At 37.3% G+C, this 22,177-nt stretch overlaps 1 protein-coding gene across 2 annotated transcripts in view; it reads right to left on the bottom strand.

The window, feature by feature from the left end:
- Nucleotides 1–22,177, bottom strand: part of ATAD2 (ATPase family AAA domain containing 2) — a 51,664-nt gene that overhangs the window by 20,839 nt on the left and 8,648 nt on the right. For both annotated transcript variants that reach the window (XM_039359808.1, XM_039359809.1), the window contains exons 2-16: nucleotides 21,661–21,812; nucleotides 20,160–20,209; nucleotides 19,028–19,196; nucleotides 17,635–17,731; nucleotides 17,121–17,205; nucleotides 16,381–16,491; nucleotides 15,125–15,242; nucleotides 14,322–14,429; nucleotides 13,916–14,024; nucleotides 12,792–12,907; nucleotides 10,505–10,679; nucleotides 10,082–10,170; nucleotides 7,877–8,036; nucleotides 4,972–5,062; nucleotides 1,915–2,229 (exon numbers count right to left, since the gene is read on the bottom strand). In XM_039359808.1, coding sequence (XP_039215742.1) covers nucleotides 1,915–2,229; nucleotides 4,972–5,062; nucleotides 7,877–8,036; nucleotides 10,082–10,170; nucleotides 10,505–10,679; nucleotides 12,792–12,907; nucleotides 13,916–14,024; nucleotides 14,322–14,429; nucleotides 15,125–15,242; nucleotides 16,381–16,491; nucleotides 17,121–17,205; nucleotides 17,635–17,731; nucleotides 19,028–19,196; nucleotides 20,160–20,209; nucleotides 21,661–21,812 — 1,945 coding nt within the window. The remainder of the gene's footprint in view (nucleotides 1–1,914; nucleotides 2,230–4,971; nucleotides 5,063–7,876; nucleotides 8,037–10,081; nucleotides 10,171–10,504; nucleotides 10,680–12,791; nucleotides 12,908–13,915; nucleotides 14,025–14,321; nucleotides 14,430–15,124; nucleotides 15,243–16,380; nucleotides 16,492–17,120; nucleotides 17,206–17,634; nucleotides 17,732–19,027; nucleotides 19,197–20,159; nucleotides 20,210–21,660; nucleotides 21,813–22,177) is intronic.

Genomic DNA, 22,177 nt, shown 5'->3' with positions numbered 1-22,177 from the left:
TCTGCTGTTTGCTGCATCGCAGAAACATACATCGTGGGACAACAGACAGGACCATTTGTTTTACTGGCAAACCTATTTGGCTGATCAATGTTATTTTGGTTACTTATATCAATTGTTTTTTTTTTCCATTGATAAAATAGAGCGGTATATTGGTGGAAAAATAATTGAACAATGCCAGATACAATAAAATACGATACTCCAGATTGTATTGTATTGTCCCTCCATTCCTTACTCAACGTCCTGGTCTTTTAACTTGTTTTATGTTAAGTTATTATCACATCAATCTTATTTTACTTCTTGAGCACAGTTGAATAGTTTTTAAATACTGTTCTATAGTTTGCACAGTACTACAGTATTTCTTCTAACTTTTTTAGATATTTTAAAGGTTTAGAGATTTCCCTGTCCAGTAGTGACCAACTCATGGGGGCTTTGTTCATCTCTGATTCTCAGCCGAGGAAGCCTGCACTGTTGGAGATGTTTCCATCATCATGTAGCCAGAATGAAAATATGGAACGCAGTAACTTTACCACCGAAGTGGTACCTGTTTGTCTATTTGCATTTGCATGCTTTGGAACTGTTAGGTTGGCAGGAACTGGAACAAGTAACGGAAACTCACCCTGCTGCTTGGTGCTCAGGTCTCAAACCTGGGCTGACAGCTTTCCAGCTGACAAATGCAGTGCCTTAACTGCTGAGCCCATCACACCCTCTTAGATATTTTACAATATTTTCTTTTTTTATCCTAAATAATTGTGATTCTTTTGTTTTACTTGCTGATGAATGACTGAATAACGATTAACTGATTGTACAATAAACATTCCAATTATTAGATCAATATTTATAAGAGAGGAGGAGGAGGAAGCTTTAGTTAGTAAAGGGGGCATACTTATTCCTTTCTCCGTCTCTGCTTTCTTATGAAACTAGGTATCCGATATGGATGACTGAGATGATTACAATAATTTCTGGGATGAGTGCACCAGGTAATTTAATTAAAATATTCAGGCTAGTTCCATAGCTGAAAATAATACTACCATATTTTATTTATTTACTTATTTTTATCCTGCCTTTATTTTTACAAATAATTCAAGGCAGAAAACATATCTAACACACTTTCCGTCTCCTATTTTCCCAACAACAATCTGTGAGGTGGTTGGGCTGAGAGAGAGATTCGCCCAGTCACTCAGCTGGCTTTCATGGTGAAAGTGGACAGCCTCCTGCTCTTCTAGCCTGGTGCCTTAATCAAGCGGTCCCCAACCTTTCCAGCTTTGTGGACCAGCGGGAGAGAGGATGGTGCCACATGAGCGGCGGGCGAGTGTGCATAGCTCCATTTGCGCTTAGAGCTTCGCGTGCGCACTCCCCATCACTCGTGCATGTGTAGCTATATGCGCGCACTCGCCCACTGCTTCTATGGGCCAGTTCCAAATTGGCCACGGCCCTGTAGTGGGCTGTGGCCCAGGAGTTGGGGATGCCTGCCTTAGCTATTAAACCAAAATGGCTCTATTGTCCAGCATCTTGATTCCATTAGTAATTTGTTAATGACCACCATTAAAACAGCTTCTCCAATTGTCTGACTTTCATGCTGCTTGGGAAGCCAGGAAGTCGTATTCTTAAAACGTCTGGACAACATGGATTCGGAAAGGATATACTAACATTTTTGCTTGTACACAACTCATTCCACAGCAAACAGACCTCTATCAAAAACTGCAAGTAAATAAACTTTACTGAATCTTACTGGTTTTTTTTTTTTTAATTAATCTGGTTAACTAAAAGATCACTCTGCAGATTCTTTTCCACCCCTTCCTTCAAAGAGAAGAGGAAAAGGTAAAGTCCTTCAGTGCTAATATTTTATTAAAATGAGGGTGACTTAACTATTAGTCCTAAATTTATTCTGTTTCAGAAAGCAAGAAATTTAAATACCTGATTTATTCCCTCCTTTCTGTGCCAGTTCTGCATGTGGAAATACATTTTGTACTACCTCCATGATCCTTTGCAGTGCATTTTCAAGCAATGGTTTTGAAATTGTAGAGAGTGCTTGGCCAGGTGAGCTTACTGCCCGCTGAGAAGCAGGTATAGTCTTTTGCATAGCAACCACAAAATCTTTAGCCATTATGTTAATAGAAGAGATATCTAGCTGCAGCTTCACGCTGCTGGTGTAAATCTGAGGATAACGTCGACGCAAGGCACACAAGGCTGCCTCCGTACATATTGATTTAATATCAGCCCCACAGTACCCTATAAAGAAAAACATTTGTATTAAATATCTTTAAATAATCAGTTTAAAGCCATTTAATGATACATGAACCATGTAAGAAATTGGGAAAGTTCTTCTCTCCCTGAAGGAAAGAATCTGCCATCACAAGACTGGTAACTGAATATAGAAATGTTTCCCTTTTTTAAATCCATCTGGGCATTATGCTTTACAGATGTTTCTAAAGTGTGTTTCCCAACATGGGCAACTTACAGGTGTAAAAAAGGAGAATTTAAGAAATAAAAAGGAATGCATATATTTGTGAATAGATGCAAAAATAGTAGGTATATGCATATCTATCATGCTACTTATTAGAATAAGTACTGTCATGTAAGACAGCCTGATTGGTATGATGATCAAGTCATGAGGCTAAAGACTGTAAGTACTGCCTTAGGTCCAAAGCCAGGAAACCCCTTCTCAAAATTGTGCTGAGAAAACTGCAGGGACTACTTCAGGCAGCTGTGAGGAGTCAAGACTGACTTAAAAAAAACTGCAGAAGATTATTAAGTAACACCCCCCCTTAAGTTATATTGATAAGAAAAAGATACCTATTTATATTGACTATTCATTTTTCTTGCAAGCCATCCTTGCTTCTACAATGCATTTTAAAAACTTCTTTCCCAGAAACTCATGAACTCCTCCAATTATTATCTTTTTGATCTTCATTCCTCCCTCATATATGTCTTGCAATTCAATCCTAATTTATTCCCTTAAATGATGGAACTACTTCAAATGTCTTTGTCGCTTGCTATTTGTATTCAGTTCATATTTAGTACTCATTTCTCAGTGATTCCCTTGTTTAATTATACACTTTTTATATCTGCCAAGCCTCCAGCAAGCAAGTCATTTTTATGGTTCCCTTAATGTATCTAACTTCCATTTCATTACAACAAATGGGATAGAAAGATGGTCTCATGGGCTTTAGCATTCTTTAGTAAGTATTCTACCAAGATTAAGTACATATGTCAAATTGCTCCGCTATTTATATATAATCATTTCAGCTCATAACCATCATTTATATATAATTTACAATCCCTCACTCAATCTTTTCTGTCAAGCACTAAAGAATAAAAGCAGGCATACACTGCTTTCTGGCAGTCAACTAAAGTGTAAAAAAATCCCTCTGCAATACATTAGAAATTCTTCCTTGTATTCTGTTTCATGTATTTAGTTTACTAGGAAGTGTACACAGCCTCCACCTTCACTGGTTGGAACCACCATTGGCTCTCCTTGCCCTCACCCTATGCATCCCAGGGCTGCAGCTTCACCCAGAACCTGGATCCCAGGCCACCAGCAGAAGGACGAAGATGGCAAAGGTCAGTTGGGGTAGTGGAGTGGGGCAGTATTTATGGCAAAGTGTAAGGTACCCAAAAGCACTGAGCTGGGGCTCAAATTTTAATCATGTGATTGGGGATCAATTGTAACTTTGAACAATCACTGGGCAAATGATCATAAATCAAGGACTACCTGTATCCCTTGCCTAATTTTTTTCTCTTAATTTTTTTTAAAAGATACACTTCTATAAATCATGACATTATTCTGAGCTTTCTATGCACATTGCCAGTTTCCAGCGACTACTAGGAAAATTCTTTACAGCAAAAGCAGATCAAGAATGGGACCAATTGCTTATGCAGCAGTCTTTTATTATTGGGTTTAAGGAGAATCAACAGTTATTATTGCTGTTATATTTATAGCCCATCTTTATTCTGTACAACTCAACCCAGCATACATACTCCTTTCCCCTCTTAGTTTCCTCACAACCACCATCCTTCCTGTGAGGTGGGTTAAGCTAAAAAAAACCTGGCCCAACGCTACTCAGCTGGCTTTCATGCCTAGGGGAGGACCAGAATTTATGGTCTCCAGTTTCTAATCCAGCACCTTAATCGCCGTACAAAAATAGATGCTCAGAGATGAAGCTCGTCATTAACTTGTGCAAATATACAGTAGTGGCCAAAATTGTGGAAACCTTTTGGGAAAAGTGTACAGTAGAAATGCCACCTTTGGTTAAGTTTCCACCCATTTTTCTTCTAATTTCTTTATAACTGTAGCCTTGTTCACTTAATAATACTATTTTACATCGCTTTCTGTGTGACCAATCAACTCTTTGCACCATTACTTTAATTTTATTATGTTTTACAAGCTCACTAAATGAAAGAACACAAAAAAATCCCAATCAACTTGATAGTGATCACATAACACACTGACAAATGTCCTCCTCTCAGCTTCAATACATGACATCAATAACGGAATCCTACTTTGATCTGATTGGTTCATTGCCAAAACAAGATGACACCTGATTGGCTCTCTAAATATTCATGCTTATTGGCTGCAATCAGATGAAGGAAAGCTACCTAATATCAACCTAAGCAAGTTATGCTTCCTTTTTCTGTTATTTGGCTATAGCTTTTCGCAGAATATAGTACAGATAATTGAACAAACTTTGTTGCATTACATTCTTGATTAAATTATCTTTCCATTGATATATAATTTTATGGTACTACTCCCAAAAAAGTGGTGTTATTAGCCATCAAACCTCAAAAATACACTTTTCCCAAAAGGTTTCCACAATTTTGGCCATTACTGTATAATGAAATACCTGCACACATTCTAAATAATTACAAAAATCAGGTCAAAGCAGAATATGTAAAACTATATTTCCAAGCAACTATACAAAACAATATCTTTGGAAAGCGATTGTGCAAAATATTTTGAATGCCTGTTCTTACCAACACATTTTTCAGCAACCTCCTGTAGAAATATTTCTGATGGCTTAGGGGTCCATTCTCGTGTATGGATCTTAAGAATCTCCTTTCTTGCCTAGAAACATAAATGGTTTTTTAAAAAAGTAAAAAAGAAAAATGCTTTAAGCTTTCTTAATCTTACAATATCAAATATTCCAGTTCCTGATCATGAATGCTCTATGCTTACATTAACAGCAGCTTTTTAAATAGAGGAAAACTACTGTACTGTTCATTACTATAATTCTTCAATGTAATTCTAATTTATGTAACAAAATTACTTTGGAAAGAGGTAACAGACAGTAAGGTTTATGTGATTTTTATCTTAATACAAGATAAAAATTCAAATGGGCAGACATGTTTTTCAGAAAAAAGTCACAAAGTAGAAATAACCAAACAGTAGCAGCTGCAGCAGCTATGAGAAACATGGCTCCAATATTAGAATATTAAAGTTGATTGAAAAATGGCATTGCCTACATGACAATTCTATATATGATGTGATATAATTTGGAATATAAAAAGATCATTGGGCTATAATTTAAAATAAGGGAAACAAAACAAAAATGATTACTTCAATCATTTTATTTAGCATAATAAATATAACAGTGATAAGACTACTCTCTGTTTGAAGTGTAATTATATAGCTATATATAATTTTCAACTGCAAAAAATTGAGTATCTGTTGTTCAGGAGCAAAAGAAGACAGAATTCTTTTGGTCTTCCCAAAGGTATTTAGTGACCCACAGTAGTAAAGATGATACAGAGTTGAATGGAAATTACAATATTAACAATAAGATTGTTTCCGGTGATGTCCTATAGTTTTCTATTTCAGTCTAATTATTTTCTTAAGTTAGATTTTAATGGTCTCATTTCAAACTGAAGAGTTGTTGGGAAATGCAAAGAAAGGCAGCACCAAGTATGTTACCACCTTAGGATGAAGCATTTCAGAAAACCATTCCACTAAGTTACAATGGAATGTATTTCAATCTGATACATTATGTGTTTGGTGAGTAGATTGATGGAGCTAATACAGGATAGGCAGGGGTAGGCAACCTTGGCTCTTTTATGACTCGCGGATTTCAACTCCCATTCTGGGAGTTGAAGTCCACGAGTCATAAAAGAGCCAAGGTTACCCACCCCTGGGATAGGGTTAACTCTTCTTCTAGGAGGCAGGGGGAAGATCCCTTTGAGCAACCAATTTAAGAAAAACGTGCAGCGGATCAAGTCAACTGGCAGCACACCAAAGAAGGCAGAAGAGAGTGCAGAGCAATAGCACTTATATATCGCTCCATAGTGCTTAACAGAAATTTCTGAGCAGTTTCAATGTCAGCATAACCTTTCTTTCTTGATTTAGGGTGACTGACCAAATGAAAAATAGAAGAGAACACAGGAAATATATTTATTAGAAACACAGTAATATCTCACTCTGCACAACCCCAACTTTCTCCTTTTGCCATAATTATAGACATCCAGTTCAATTCAAGTGAATGCTGTACGTTCCAGTCCCTAATTGAAAGAAGGATTTAGACACAGCTGCTCTGTATGTCTAACGTTTATTGCTCTATAGTCTATACCACAGGTCAGCAACCTGCGGCTCCGGAGCCGCATGCGGCTCTTTGAGCCTTCCCCTGTGGCTCCCAGCCTCCTCTGCCTTTGCAGAGAGAGACAGAGACAGAGAGAGGCAATTGCACTTCCCTGCTTCTGTGTGTGTGTGTGTGTGTGTGTGTGTGTGTGTGTGTGTGTTTTGTGTGTGTGTGTGTGTGTGTGTGTGTGTAAAAGAGAGTGCACTCACAGTGTTCTCCGAGGAGCTGAAAAGCTTTCTGGGCGGAGCTCCTCCCTTTGCTGCGTCTCTGAAGGAAGCAGGAAGCTGGAAGGGCAGGAGAGAGCTAGCTAGCCCAGCTAGGCTGACTCAGGAATTCTGGGAGTTGAAGTCCATGAGTCATAAAAGAGACGAGGTTGCTTGTTGGACAACAGCTTGAAGCTTGCCAGGTGAGCAGCAGATAGGAGGGAGGGGAGAAAGAAAGAGAGAGAGAGAAAGAGAGAGAGAGGGAGGGAGAGAGAGAGAGGAAAGAGAGAGAGAGAGAGAGAAAGAAAGAGAGAGAGCGGGGGAAGAGGAGTGGCAGACCAAGGGCAGATAGAGAGGGAGGGAGGGAGAGAGAGAGAGAGAGACCCTTTAGACATCTAAAATGAAGATAACACTGCATATATCCTTTTTTTACCTGTGTGTGTATGTGTGTGTGTGTGTGTGTGTATACACATACACACACAAACACACACACACCTATAATAAAGGTAAAAAAGGATATATGCAATGTTATCTTCATTTTAGATATCAAAAGGGTTTTGCGGCTCCCGGTGTTTTGTTTTTGGTGGGAAACGGGTCCAAGTGGCTCTTTAAGTGTTTTGGGTTGCCTACCCCTGTCTATACCAGTGATGGCGAACCTTTTAAAGACTGAGTGCCCAAAAACTGCCTTGCCCCTGCCCAGCCCCCGCCGCTCCTGCCCGCAGGGCCACCCACCACCTCCACAGCCCACCACAGCAGATTGCCCAGGCGGCCCAGCAGTGTCATGGCGGCCATGTCATTCGCACCCCGCAGCATCATCTGTACACGATGGGGCGCGAGGGCGAAGTCTTGTCCCTGCTGCCCGGCTGTATGTCCTTGGCTGTGCTGCTCTGCGCAGGCTGTGCCCAGAGCGACTCTCCTCTGGGGGGGGGCTGCTGGTGAGGAGGGGGCCACAGGGTGGCGGGGCTGGGGCAACGGTGTGTGTGCCCACAGAGAGGGCTCTGAGTGCCATCTCTGGCACCCGTGCCATAGGTTCGCCACCACTGGTCTATACAATGCTCTATTGTGGTAAGCCGAAGCTAATTATTCACAAGTAGTGGAATTTCTTACCTCTTTATCTGGTAATGTAAATAGGAATTCTCTGTCAAAACGTCCAGGTCTTCTCAAAGCAGGATCTATGGAATCCAATCTGTTTGTAGCACCGATCACCACAATCTCACCTCTATTGTCTAAGCCATCCATCAATGCAAGCAACGTAGACACAATTGAGCTTAAAAACAAAATTTTAAAATATGTTATCCTTTACATGGTAGAATCCACAAGACCTATTTTAAATGTCTGGGAAAAAAAGTGATTTTAGAGCAAGTCTTCACAATCCTTTTCAGACTGAGGACTATGTTTTGCTTAACATGGCACATCAGAAATACTGTCTTTGGGGAAAAAACCAGGGTATAAAGCAAAAGCATAAAATATACATAAAACAGATACCAATAAATAAATATTGTTAAATATGATTATTAATTACATGGTTCATTTTCAAGGATTGCAGGAATGGTCCTTGATGCAGCACTGTCGGCTGTGAGGGTCACGTTGAGGAGAAATTGACTTTTGCTTAACCCTGACAAGACAGAGCAGCTCTGGATTTTGCCCTTTCCTGAACCAGGAGTCCTTGCTCCCACTTATGCTAAAATTAGGCCAGGAGTAGGCAACCTTGGCTCTTTTATGACTCGTCGACTTCAACTCCCAGAATTCCTGAGCCTGCATGGCCGGCTCAGGAATTCTGGGAGTTGAAGTCCACGAGTCATAAAAGAGCCAAGGTTGCCTATCTCTGCATTAGGCACTCCTTGCTTGAATTAATGCATTATGCTTTACATGGGGGCTGCCCTTGAACACTACTTTAAAGCTACAAATGGTCCATAATACAGCAACATGGACAGTATTGGTGTTCCTAAGTTTGCCCACGTTACACCTCTTTGTGCAAGCTGCACTGGTTCCCAGTTCCCTTCCGGGTACAATTCAAATAGCAATAGCACTTAAGACTTATATACCGCTTCACAATGCTTTACAGCAGAGGTTCTCAACCTGTGGGTCGGGACCCCATTTGGGGTCGAACGACCATTTCACGGGGGTCGCCAAACAACGCAGTCCGCCATTTTTTTCCCCCTTTCCTTAGCTGTGCTACTCCCTTTTATTCTATTGGCTTTTGAAAGCCAATAGAATAGACTCTCTTGAATAGAGTCTAATTCTATTGGCTTTCAAAAGCAATAGGAATTGTCCAGGCTGTCTCTGCCCTGCTGAGCCCGCCAAAAGTCCCATTCTGCAAACGGTGTTGCACCAGTTGAGTAGTCCTCGACTTACGACTAGTTGAGTAGTCCTCGACTTACGACCGGTTGGGTGGGGGGGGGTCGCGGCATTAAAAAGGTTGAGAACCACTGCTTTATAGCCTTCTCTTAAGTGACTTAAGGCTGGGCTTTTCACCCAGGTGCTGGGATAGGACAGGATAGAATGAGCATAATTAAAGCTGGCTGCGGAGCATCCTAAGGAGATCCTTAGGGGCTTTGGTTTCTGATTGATTGATGGTTATGTTTTAGAGTTGTTGGGTTTTACTGATGTTGTGAATTGCCTAGAGTTGCTTAATAGGAACAAGTACACACACCTTTCAAAACAATAAACAAACATGTTTCTGGAAGTGTGTTATCTGTAACAAAAAATATTTTTTTTCTGGACCCAATCCAGCCCCAAAACAGACAAACAACCTTCCCAACAGCTGAGTTAGTCCCTTCTGGAAGAGATGTTCCAGAAACAAACCAGTTCATTTTTGCATTTCTATATTACTAACAAATTGGTGTAGAAAACTACGTTTTAATCATTTTTTGAAGCACTCTTAGAGATATACACAAAAGATTGTATGAAACTGCAGGATTTCATTTTTTTAAAAGATAGCTGAGGTACATTTCAGATCAGATTTTTTTCATAACATGATAACAGAGAAAAGCTAGAAAATATATAGTAATCTGCAGATGAAAGCCACCCCAGCGAAAATCTGCAAAGTTTTCAGATATATTATACTTTCATGCATGATGTAAAGAGTTTATCAAACATCTGCATATCACTTGATCAAAAGTACTGTTATTTAGGTTGGCAAATAACTAAATACTATCTTTCCTTGCTTATTTAACTATTTCTGTCCTAATTTTCTCAAAATAGAATGGATCCAAGGTTCAGCTTACCTTTTACAATCTTTTGAACTTAACCCATCATATTGAAGTTCAAAGAAATTTTTAAAGAACTATAGTTTAATTACAAACAACATACCTGTGAATCTGATCTTGTCTGCTGGACCGTACAGGAGCAAGGCCATCTATCTCATCAAAGAATATAATTGAAGGACGCATCTGAAAGGCCTAAAAAGAGAAATTCAAATTAATTACGATTCAAATAGCTATGCAGAACACAAGATTTTATTTATTTATTTATGAGACTTATATACCGCTTTAAGTGCAAGCACTCTCTAAGCGGTGTACACCAGTAAGCAATGTATATATATATTTACATTGCCCCCAACAATCTGGGTCCTCATTTTACCTACCCCGGAAGGATGGAAGGCTGAGTCAACCTTGAGCCGGTGAGATTTGAACCGCTGACCTGCTGAACAGTCAGCTAAAGTGGCCTGCAGTACTGCACCCTAACTGCTGCGCCACCTCGGCTCATATACAGATACAAAGAAAGCAAAATTACCTGGTCAAACAGCAGACGAAGCTGTCGCTCAGATTCACCCACCCATTTACTGAGACAATCAGCACCTTTTCTCATGAAAAAGGCTATTCTTCTGTCTCCTTGACTGCACTCATTAGCAAGTGCCCTGGCAACAAGAGTTTTTCCAGTACCCGGTGGACCGTAGAAAAGGCAGCCCCTGGAAGAATTCAAACTTGTAGTTAAAGTTAGCACACTCCACCTAATCACTTTAAGACTTTGGCAATCAGATTTTTAAGAAAAACCTACAAGCAGCACATAAAAGATACAGAGCTTATTACACTGATGTTCTTAGTGATCAATATTGGTGCCTATGAATTTGGAGGTATGAGCATGCTAATTACGGTAATAATCCTGTCCTCAATGGTAACAAAATGCAGCCGGCTCAGGGCATTTTCTCACAAACACAAGAATGTCCTCACTATTGCTTCAGCTATTTTTCAGAAGTTACTCATCTTAACTGAAGGAAATCTCACTTCTTGTTTAGAAGTTTAACTTCTGGAAAACCACAAACCAATTGTGGAATAGTCAGTCACATTTTTTTTATCATATTTATATAGCACCCATCTCACAAAGGTGACTCTGGGCAGCGCATAACGAACAGCTAAAACCACATATATATATAAAAAACAAAGATAGGCAATATATAAAAGAACAAATCAATACTAGATAGCTTAGAAATCTTGGCGTAGAAAGAATAAAAATAACCAATTCAGCAATGGAGCTATCTGAGTATGTCTCCATTTAGAAATTTCCCAGAATGCTAGATTTTACATATATGTAATTGGGAGATCTCAGAATTTCTCCACTTGAAATTCCATAGGGTATCTGAATATTGTACTTAAGGATCTATACATTTCCTGTAACAGATCCCCAAACTTCTGGGTTCTAAATTAACAAGCCAGATGCCATGGGCAAGTTTTTATCCATGATTATGAACTCAAATGCTCTGCTGAATAATTTTCTGTGAATTTCCTTTCGTATGAGATAAGAACTCAGAGGTGGCAACCATGCCTTTGGACACTAAAGTAACAGACTCTTTGTTAAAATTACAGAAAGGATCATGAAAGCTGAGAAATGTAGAACAGGACTGTACATGCTACCAACAATAAAGAAGATGGAAATTTTAATCATCTTTATCTTACATATTTCATTTCAATTTTTTTAAATGTTTGTCTTTGCTATCCTTTCTCTTAGTACTAACAAACAGGAAGTTATTCAAAAAAAATTAAATTCTCAAATCAGCTTCACAATTACAATAAGCATGGCCCTGAAGAGTAGAAACAATCCAGATTTTAAATTTTCAGTGATCTGTATGCTTTGCAGTGTTAACTTCCTGTTGAAATAACCTACAAGTTTTTGATATGCATCCTTATATGATTTCAGGAGTTCTAAGAGCAGATGCAGACATGACAGAATGAAATGAAACCAAAATTATCAATTGGCTGCACTATTTATGAATCTCTATGGCTCTTCAGAAGGATGCAATATGGATGGATTTCCCACTAAAGGATAAATAAATGTGCAAATATAATAGAAACCAACAATCTATTTATTTAAGCAATCAGAGATTGTCTCCAACAATGAAGCTAATTAAAAAAAGAATAAAAGGGAGCTTGCAAAACTTCTAGGGGGATGTTTTTGGTGATGCTGATTCAACTAAAGCTACTCTGAACAGTTTTGATAAAGGCTGTAAACAAATGCAAAACCCATACATAGCATTTAGGACTACTCTTTTGTCCAGATTTTTTTTAATGGTTATTTTCTCCTATATTTTGTGCTTTTGTGTTGGTTGCTATATTTACATTCTCTTAGCTCCAATAATTACTTCAATTTTTAACCTCTGTAAATAGTATAATTTCTTATTTCCCAATTCTTAATTTGATCTTTCTTAATTAGGACTTGTTTATATTCTGCATTATCTCTTGTGGAAGTCTGGCTATAATAATAATTTGAAATAACAAAACTTTACACAAAAACAATTCAAGGACACTTTCAGGTTCCTTTTAAAGTTTGGGTACTTCTTAATAATAATATAGTATAAATTAATATAATAAAAACTTAGAACACATGTATATTTTTTGTAAACTACTATGACTATAGTAAATCTTGCCAGTTTTAACATGCTACACAAATTGATCTAAACAGTGCATCAAAGTGATTAATAAGAAATTATCTTGCCTAAAGATCTTAAGAAACTCTCTATCCCAAGAAAGTCCAAATTTTAAAAAGACCTTAACATCCAATAAAAGGAAATAGTTTAAAGTACTACCTTGGAGGCTGAATCTTGAATCTCTCAAATACTTCTGGATAAAGTAGTGGGAAAACTACCATCTCCTTTAAAGCTGAAATATGATCAGAAAGTCCACCCACATTATCAAATCGTACCTAAAAAGGGAGATAGTTGACAAATGAAAATCACAAAAATCATAGCCAAAGTAAAAGCTGAAAGTTAGCTGTGCGGTCCTTACAAGTGTCATTTAAGTTATTGCCAATATGTTAAAGAACATCTCAATCTATATGATGTCTAGGACAGGGCTTTTCAATCTTTTCACCCATTGTACCACTTTTAGGATATAGCAATATCAGAGTACCACCAGTCGCCTAGCAAAGTGTCAAAAACTTGATGACCAAAAGCAAAAAACAAAAAAACCTGAAGTACAGGTAGTCCTCGACTTACAACAGTTCGCTTAGTGACTGTTTGAAGTTACAATGGCACTGAAAAAAGTGCCCCCCAAGCCACATCTGATTGGCAGCGCTCTTCCTCCTGTCCGAGGTTTTCATTGTTGTGAGCATTTCTGTTGAGGATTGGCAGCGGGGGTGTTTGGTTTTTATTCCCCCATCTGCTGGGTGGTTGCAGCAGGTTTTGGTCACTTCACATGACCCTGGGACACTGTGACCGTCATAAATATGAATCAGTTGCCAAGCATCTGAATGTAAATCACAAGACCCTGGAGATGCTGCAACATTCCAGCTGATCGGCGCTTCTTCTGGGCTCAGCAGAAGTGCCAGAATCAGTGTCGAGTTCCAGCTGGAGCCTGGCACTGATCCTGGTGCTTCCACTGAGCCCTGACAGCCCTGAAGAAGTGTCAATCAGCTGGAAAGTGGCACTGATCCTGGCGCTTCTGCTGAGCACCGACAGCCCTGCAGCTCCAGCCATCTCTCGCTCAGGCTTGTGCAGTGCTGCCACCAGTTCAGCTCATTCCCCTCCCCTGCTACCACTTTTCTAGGATGGTCGCGTACCACCTGCCAGGTGCCAATGTACCACAGGTGGTACCCGTACCACTGGTTGAAAAGCCTTGGTTTAGAAATTAACAATAACTTGATATCATACAATTAGCCAAACAAGAATAGCTATTTTTTTTTATGTCAGAAAGTAAGATATCAAATCCTTACTGAAGTGTCTATTTGCATTGGATCAACATCAGCCAGGCTTGCTCCAATTTTCATTCGATCTCTGTGGATTCCCTTCAACTCATCTTTTTGAAAATTTAGTGGAAGGCACCTAGTATGGGAATTAATAGTTATTGAAAGTGCTGAAGTAGAAAATACAATTTAATTTAGCCAAAATTTAAAACCATGAAAAACAAATAGATGTAGCTTCATAATTAACGTTAAATTTGAAATCTTGTTTTACATAGCAATGAGTATACAATTCCAATGTGACAAACAACTGTTAAATCCTGATAGCATTTAATTATTGAAAGCTAGAATTCACCATTTTTTCATTGACAATATTTTAGACAGAATCCCCTCAATGTAATCTCTGGAAAAAAATATACTACCCACTTTGAATAAATACCTGCTCAGTGCTTTGTTGCGACTTCTCTTCCTACGCCTCTCAAAACGTTCTTCATCATCAGATGATGACGAAGTTGTGGAATCACTATTATGAATTGCATGCTTTCGCCTATTTTTTAAAAAAATAAGTATGAAAATGCATGTTGTGCAAGTATTGATATATTAGTAAATACATGCTGAATATGAGTGGATATGAGTGGTTGAGCCGAGTAGAAAAAGGGTGGAAGAATAAGGAGGGGGTATAATTAAATCCATGTTGGATTTCCTCCATGAATCTAAATTGGCTGAATACATAGTCATGGTTATTCACTCTGACATAGACTGACAAGCAAAGCATAATTTTAATTTATACTAACAAACTGATATTTGACACTGTATAATATGTAAACCAAGTTATCAAACCTCTCTTGAAAACAATATTATGAGGACATACATGTATTTGTCACTTAACAACCATTCCATTATAATGGAGCTGAATAAGGAGACAAGTCCTCAAAAATCTTGAAAAATGTAGAAGATCCCATCTTCAAGATTCACACAAAGCCAGTATATTTCTTCCTAATATATGCTGATTGGTGTTTGTGTTTACAAATATCAGTAGTCCTCAATTTTTAACAACCATTTGAAGTTACAACAGCACTGACAAAAGTGACTTAAAACCACTGCAGTGTCCCCATGGTTGCAAGCTCAGACAGTAAAGTGTATTCTATAATAAACTATAATTAAACTTTTGCTAAATTACGGGGTACAAGCAACACATGAAGCATTGTTGCTACTGTATATCTTGCACACACAAAAACATACCTATTTATTTTTTTACAGAAAGGGCTCCGTGGTCTTGCAGGACTAAAGGGGAAACCTTGTCTTACTGGAGAGGCTGCATCATCATAAAATAACTTAGGCTTCTTCGGATGCCTGGGCTCTGTTAACAATATCAAATTTTTTTTTTAAAAAAAGAAGATATTAATATTCTTGCTTCTACAATAGATAATCAAAGTAGATCACAACCTACTTCTTGGTAAGCTAGAAAAATGTGGGAAAGACAGCAAATCATGGAGCAAATCATTTGTTTACGAAAAGCCAAACATGCTTAATTTTAACTTGTACAAAGTTCATTTGTTAATTTCGTTCCTGAAAGACATTCAGAAGCTAAATCTAGGTAGCATTGGCTGAAAAGTTCCACAATAAAGATGAAATGCATGAAATGTTAAGATGACAGTCCCACCCAAAAACAGAGTTATAGCACTGAAAAACGTTTCCAAGTAATATATTCACAACCACAAGAGGACAGATGAACTGAATTTTTTTTTTTTTTTAAAAAAATCAGAATATTTTCTAAAACTTCCAACCAAGCAGTACAAGTAACAATTAAATGGATTCTAGCAATATGGCTAGAATTGAGAATTGAGCCAAACAAAGAGCCAAATGAATTAATTTTTGCAGCCATGATCAATGTTATAAAAGCAAAATCGAAATCTTCTAGTTAAAAGCTTGACGCATCTTCCTAATTAACATGGTTGCACAATATATGGTTCTGGATTTGATCAGGCCTGCAAAAACAAAGCTCCATAAATTTGTATGAAATCCACAGATATATTATACTTTTGCACTTAGAAATTGTTCATGGGGAAAAAGCATACCACACAGGAACAACATAGCATTACAAATCACGTTCTTTCACGGAAAAAAAAAATTAAAACTGTAGAATTTACTAGTGAAATGGAAGCTCTTTTTTTCTTGAGACCAAAGCAGTATATTCAATTGAGTATGTGCTTAACCAACTCCTTCCCTCCCCCCATCCACTTTAATTCCAAGCAGAGAAGAAACAAAATCTCTCGCGATATTTTCAAATTTCCATAAGAAAAAACATTAAAACAAAAAACTAATCATGGATCTTAGAATAACATGGAATAAAATGCCTCTTTTTGCCTTCAATTTAGAATATTTATGAGGAATTTGGTTCGATATCAACACATATTAAATAGATATTTTGATCTTGGAAATTTGAAATTTTGTAATAAATAAATGAAACTTCCAGGAATGGTATAAAAGAAACCTACTTTCTGGTGAGGCTTGATAACGTACAACAGTTTTTCGCTGCCGGAGATCATAGCGCTTTTGGTTTTCTTCACCATCTTCATCTTCATGGTCCTCAACTTCTTCTGAAGATTCTACTTAAAATAAATTGTTCTAACTTTAATAAAGGTTCTGAACCTATAACAAATTTTACAATTGCTCTATGTAATTTTATTACCTATTTCGGCTAGGAACATACACACATTATCAGTTTTATTTTTTCATTACAAAATTCAGCTTTCAATGCTCAAACCAAACCAGATCCAATTTGAAGCTATCTCAAAGCTTTAATAAAGATCTGAAGGAAACAGAGATAATCTCAAACTTTGGAAGAAGGTAATAGCAAACACCTTTGAAAATGTTGCCCCTACCACTGAAAAAAACCACCCAATAACTGAAAGAACCTGGTCCAGGCAGTTGCCAACAGTCAAGACTGGCTTGAAAACAGGAGTTAATTACACATATGCAAAAATGAAATACATGCAAAAATGAAATATAATAAGAGCTTTAGCGAATCCTGTGAGAGGATCACCAGAGGTTAACCTGAAAACTCTAGCTAATCAATTCATAAGAGCAGCTGTAATGGCTATTTAGATATTCCTACAGAAGCTAACCAAACATTTCTCAGAAGTTTCAGCCAAAACATTTTTCATTCAGTTACCCTTAAGTATATCCACACTTCAAATTTTCATATATAACAGCATAGTAAAAACAGCACAATAACCTGCACTTCCATCCTGATTGTCAGAGGTTTCTTCATCAGTCCTTTGGATAGCTGGTTTCCCTCTGGAGTACATGTCAAGGTTTCCCTGGAAATAGCACAAAAGCTCACTCAAGTAATCCGCCATTACATGATGCTTCTATGTCAATTTCAATAGATACAGTAAATGGAATCAGAATATTGGACTGTGCACATCTGCTGAAAAAGATGCTTCATAATGTATAGATGCACACCTTTCTCAGCTATATTTGTTTCACACAACTGCTTTTGAAACCACTACTGGTTGCCTACACGTGTTTAGCCTTTGTCCTGATCCAGTTTGAGGATGCAGAGACAGCTCACAGCCAATTTCATGGCCTTACAAATAGCACTTCTGGTTTAATGATTTGGGGAAAAAAATCTCCTGTTGTTATAAAGCGTACCTTAGAATTACTTAGAATTTGTTCAGGTTATGTTCAAACTATCAAAGCAAAAGCAATAAAAAAGACTGGTGCCTCCATAATGAATGTATACTTACTCCTTTTCTACCATTGAATACCCCAAGATCTTCCATCATTCGTCTACGGCGCATCTTCTTCATATCGTCCATTTTTTGTAGTACAGCTTCTGCAGTACTGACAAAAGTATGCAACAAATAATTAAGCAAAATAATATTAACAATTAAACAAAGAATGCCACAATATTGTATCTTCAGTTCATAGTAAGCTAGAACTATTAACAAATGCAACTCCAATCCTGCGTATATCAACAGACAAGCAATAATGCCCCAAAGAAATCATGTTTCTTTGTTCATTTGTATGTTGCCCATTCCAGAAGGTTTGCCCCTTCTCCTTACTCTTGGAGCTCCTTCTATTATATCATAAAACAAAACAAAACAAAAACAAATACAAAATTTCCTACCATTTTGGAGTGAAAAAAGAAAAGCTGGAATTGTAGCATAGGTGTTTGTAATATTTTCCAAGAGGGGTATATTTGGAATTTTGAGAATATGTGGTAGTACTCTCAGAATGATTATTATGGCGGGTATGGTTAGTCATAAACACTCATTTACCAGAAAACAAATAGTGTGGATCTGCAAAACTCAGGGACATTCTAAAGCCACTCTGAACTCAGGTCAAAAAAGTGCCAAACTACTCCCAGAAAAGCATAATCAATAGATAATGGGAGAATATTCCAGAGTTATCCAGAATATTCCATGCTCAAATTAGCAAAACAGGTATTGGTGTTTGCTATGCAGCATTTCAGCATCATATTGGTTTTATTTTATTAGAAGCTTATTTAACTTAGTACTACATCAAAGTATCTACTACATCAAAGTATCTTGTGAAAAAATGATACCCATAGGCACCATTACAGGTAGTCCTCAACTTATGACCATAATTGAGCCCAAAATTTGTTTCTAAGTGACAGTTGTTAAGTGAATTTTGCCCCATTTTACGACCTTTTTGCCACAATTGTTAATCATTGCAGCTGTTAAAGTTAGTCACACAGATGTTAAATGAATCTGGCTTCCCCATTGCCTTTGCTTGTGGTTCACACAAACCCAGGACTCTGTAACAGTCATAAATATGAAGCAGCTCCCAAGCGGCCGAATTTTGATCATGTGACCATGGGGATGCTGCAAGACACTTTTTCAGTGATGTTGTAACTTCAGTCATTAAATGAACTGTTGTATGTCAAGCACTACCTGTATTTAGGTCTTAAAAGTGTCTGTTTAAAAAGCAAAGAATTGCCCCTGGAAGCATAGTTCTGCCCCAACATGTGATCTATGACCTTATTCAGTTTGTGGTCTTCCAAAATGCTTGCCACTTCCAATATACAAAAAAGGAAGAACCATTAATCAACTGGAGCTTCTTATTTTTTATAGAAGCAATCAATGATGGAGGAAATAAAAAGATAAACAACCTTACTTTGTAATTAGTCTGTCAAACAGAACAGACTGGTTCATAGTACTATAGCGGCTTTGTCTAATTCTGCAACTGCGACGGACTTCAACATCCCCATTTTCTTCTGCAACGTGTTCTTCAGGCTTCCCATCTACTCCTTCGTTCAGGGACCTGGTTACAGGAACTACAGATCCTAAAGTAAAATAAAGAATTTTTGTTTGCTGCACTTAGCATGTTTCCTACATTAAGGATCATCTCAATTAAATTTCACTTCACTTTCCATCTGTATGCTGAGATATTTTTAAAACTGTGTTTATGTCTTCAAGGATGCAGCTCTCCAAAATAACTGAATTGCCTTTAAATATGGCCAGCATCCCCCACTCATATATCCTCATCTATATAATAAATTAGAGCCCTGGGGCACCCCACTACACACTTCCCTCCATGTAGATGCAATTCCATTGAGGATCACACGCTGGGTACGGATGGTCAGCCAGCTACGAATCCATCTGGTGTTGATGCTGTATAACTCACATCTTTCCATCTTATCAAGTAGTAGGTTGCAGTCTACTTTATCAAATGACTTACTGAAGTCCAAGTAAATTGTTTGAGAGGACAAAAAGGAAACACACTTAACCTGACACTCAAAAATATGAATAGCATGGAGATTGATTATTAACCAATGCACTGATAAGTTTATTAAAAATTCTGAAGCCACATTTTGGCACAAACGAATCCCAAGCGGTTTTGACTAATTTCCAGACTTCAGATGAAACAACATCCTGTTGAGCAAAGAGTGACAAGGTTGAGGTATAAATGTTCCTTGTCTCCTTCTGCAGTGCCAGGGGCATATCCTTTCCTTTTTCAGCCATTGCTATCAAATCTTTCCGGAGGCTTCCTTTCCTCCTTTGCCACCCAACTTCTGTCTGGAAAAATCAACCTTTATATTTCAAACTAAAATACTGGAAATATGCATCCCCCCCCCCTGTTTTAACATGGTTCAACAGGGATAGAATGTTTTACAAAGGCCAGCTTTGTCAAAGCAAATCCAAGGATGATTTGTATAAATGACAGTTCTCTAAACCAGAAATTTCAATGTATTTGAATCTCTGTAGCCTATCCACAACCAACAGAATATGTATTTTACTAGATTTACCTTCTTCACCATCTTCATTCTTTCCATCCGCCTGCATTCTAGCCAGTTGTCTGCACAGAAGCAAAGGTAACAAGATTTTATCAGCTTGACATCCAATGTATGGCTTTCATTTGGGTCAGTACTAGAATGAGATTTAGTATCAGAAGAATCAAGTGGACTTAACAACAAAATGGTTTGTGCTATTCCTGTTTTAGTTTCTATACACTCCCTTCAGTTTCTGTATACCTCTTTACTACCTCCTTACTCACTAGCTATAAATATTCCATTTTTTATTTGCTTTGTTACCTTGTCTCTACTATACTTAGACTTACTATCTGATTATCTGGTATTAACCATCTCAGCTTATCTGGGTGATAGTTGCTGGAAAGGATATGATCTGGTCTTTTTCTTTCCTTCTTAGCTTTTTTAGTGTCACTTTTAAATGCTGTGACAATGTTGTTTATATGTATTAATGGCTGATTTGTCTGAATGCCAAGCTATCAGGAATTCCCTAGCATTTTATTCAATGTCACAGCACTCCTTCTGTCTATAGTATTGAAAGAATTCATGGTAGCAGTACCCACACTTGCTAGCACTGTCATTACCTAGTTGGGTAATGAAATATCTGCAAGCAAACAACCAAGCTCAGGGTACCAAGGACTCTATAATTCATTTGTCGGCTACATATATTATTTTTTACTGTCTATTCTTGGAGAATCTTTTATCAATGCTTTTATAAATTTCAAATTAGATTATTCCAGTGGTTACGTGGAGCTACAAATATTCTATTCCCTATTAGATTTCATTTTTAAAATCCAATCCAATTTATGGCTAACTATGGTTAATTGGCTGTACTGATACCACTGTTTGTTGGGCTGTACTGATACCATGATTTATTGAAAAACAAGCCACAAAGTGAGCTTTATACCCAAAGTAAGGTCTTGAGGATAAGGTACACAGAAAAAGATCAGGCACAAATCATGAATAAACTGTACATTCCTATCTGCATAATACACCAACCACAGCTACAATTAGTAAAAACATGCATGTTGCTTTCAAACTGAGTTATTTCTTTAAATCAAACTGTCTATTTGCAGAATTCATTTATATTATCATAAACATCCCCATCACTACTACTTTAGAGTTCAAAAATGTTTTGTGAACTCAATCAATTTATACTGGACTACATGCTCATGCATAGGACCAGGTTTTCTTTTTTCAAAGTTTCCTCTCCACTGGAGTTCAAACTGATAGTAATCAAGAACATAAACATAACAGAATTTCCTTTTAATTTGCTAGTTTTCCAAACATTATTTTAAAACATTTGTGCTTTTCTAAGTTATTATAAACACTCATTGGAATATGTTATTTTATATTTTTTTATTTCTCTAAGCTTTTCTTAGAAAATAGGTAGGTTTTTAATCAGAAAATGATTATTTCCAAGCCCTGTAACACTGCTGCGCTAAAAAAGATCCAAGTACAACATAATTTTACGAGAGATCTGTAAAAGAAAAAAAAATACCTTGTAAAGTGTTTCCTGTTAATCCCATTTTCACTAAGTGTTGACATCTTTTTGTCAAAGCTAGGATCTGAATAATGTTGATTATTTTTCCTCATAGATCTCAAGGCATGCTGTCTTGTGAAATGTTCACATTGTTTGTCTGAAGAGAACTCCTGAAGCAGGACAATAAGGATAATTAAAAATGCATATTTAATTACATTCTAACTTTGATGTGTAACTCATTTCTATTTGAAATATTTATGCACGTTAATTCTGATTTAATACCTCTACAAGTTATTAAAACAAAGTAAAGATAGAGAAGTGATCCCTCAAATGATCATGTCTTAAGCTGCTTAAGTTTTAAAAGACAAAAACAAAATTAAGTTGTAAGTATACATTCACAACTCCAACTAATATACTCTAGTATTTCCGTAAGTATTCTTATAAAATTATCAAAAAATTCATTAAATAAGGAGACAATTTATATTCCTGTCTTATGGCCTGCTGAATATGGAACCAGTCACTAAGGATTCCATTT

Source organism: Crotalus tigris, unplaced genomic scaffold (genome assembly GCF_016545835.1).
Source record: "Crotalus tigris isolate CLP2741 ecotype Arizona unplaced genomic scaffold, ASM1654583v1 scf7180000019137.2069052, whole genome shotgun sequence".
Classification (NCBI taxonomy): domain Eukaryota; kingdom Metazoa; phylum Chordata; class Lepidosauria; order Squamata; family Viperidae; genus Crotalus; species Crotalus tigris.
The sequence above is the reverse complement of the archived record's forward strand: the minus strand, read 5'-3'. Positions and strand labels throughout refer to the sequence as shown.